This window comes from Penaeus monodon, chromosome 25 (genome assembly GCF_015228065.2).
Source record: "Penaeus monodon isolate SGIC_2016 chromosome 25, NSTDA_Pmon_1, whole genome shotgun sequence".
NCBI classification, from domain to species: Eukaryota; Metazoa; Arthropoda; class Malacostraca; order Decapoda; family Penaeidae; genus Penaeus; species Penaeus monodon.
Window position 1 is genome coordinate 17,803,486 of NC_051410.1, and position 342 is coordinate 17,803,827.

The 342-nt window shown below is 36.8% G+C and overlaps 1 protein-coding gene across 1 annotated transcript in view; it reads left to right on the forward strand.

The window, feature by feature from the left end:
- The window catches only part of LOC119589334 (glucose dehydrogenase [FAD, quinone]-like), a gene marked incomplete at both ends in the record, with an annotated part of 61,710 nt that overhangs the window by 51,633 nt on the left and 9,735 nt on the right, over window positions 1-342 (forward strand). Inside the window, 1 exon segment of the mRNA XM_037937954.1 lies at window positions 49-70. Coding sequence (XP_037793882.1) covers window positions 49-70 — 22 coding nt within the window.

The following is a 342-nucleotide window of genomic DNA, read 5'->3' on the forward strand; positions in this document are numbered from 1 at the left end:
CATATAGCCTTATTATGAATCGTATAAACCTTCACTATAAAACTACAGGTGCAACACAATGCACTGAGCTGTATGAATACATTCCTGCAATGGCTGATTTCAAACCGCCAGTCTTAGTCGTAATTGTGCCACACGTAATAATCTTAATTACGAACCCAGCAGTCGTGACAGGGTTTGTCGCTGTTTTCTTGCGGTGAATTAACTATCAATTATGCACTTCTTGCTTTTGGAGGAAGAAGGAGATATCGCTCACAAGCAAAAGATGTTCTTTAAAATTTAATACATCGTTGTTTGTCAGCTGTCGATCTTTTTTATATTTTTGTAGCTTGAAAATGAATCGTA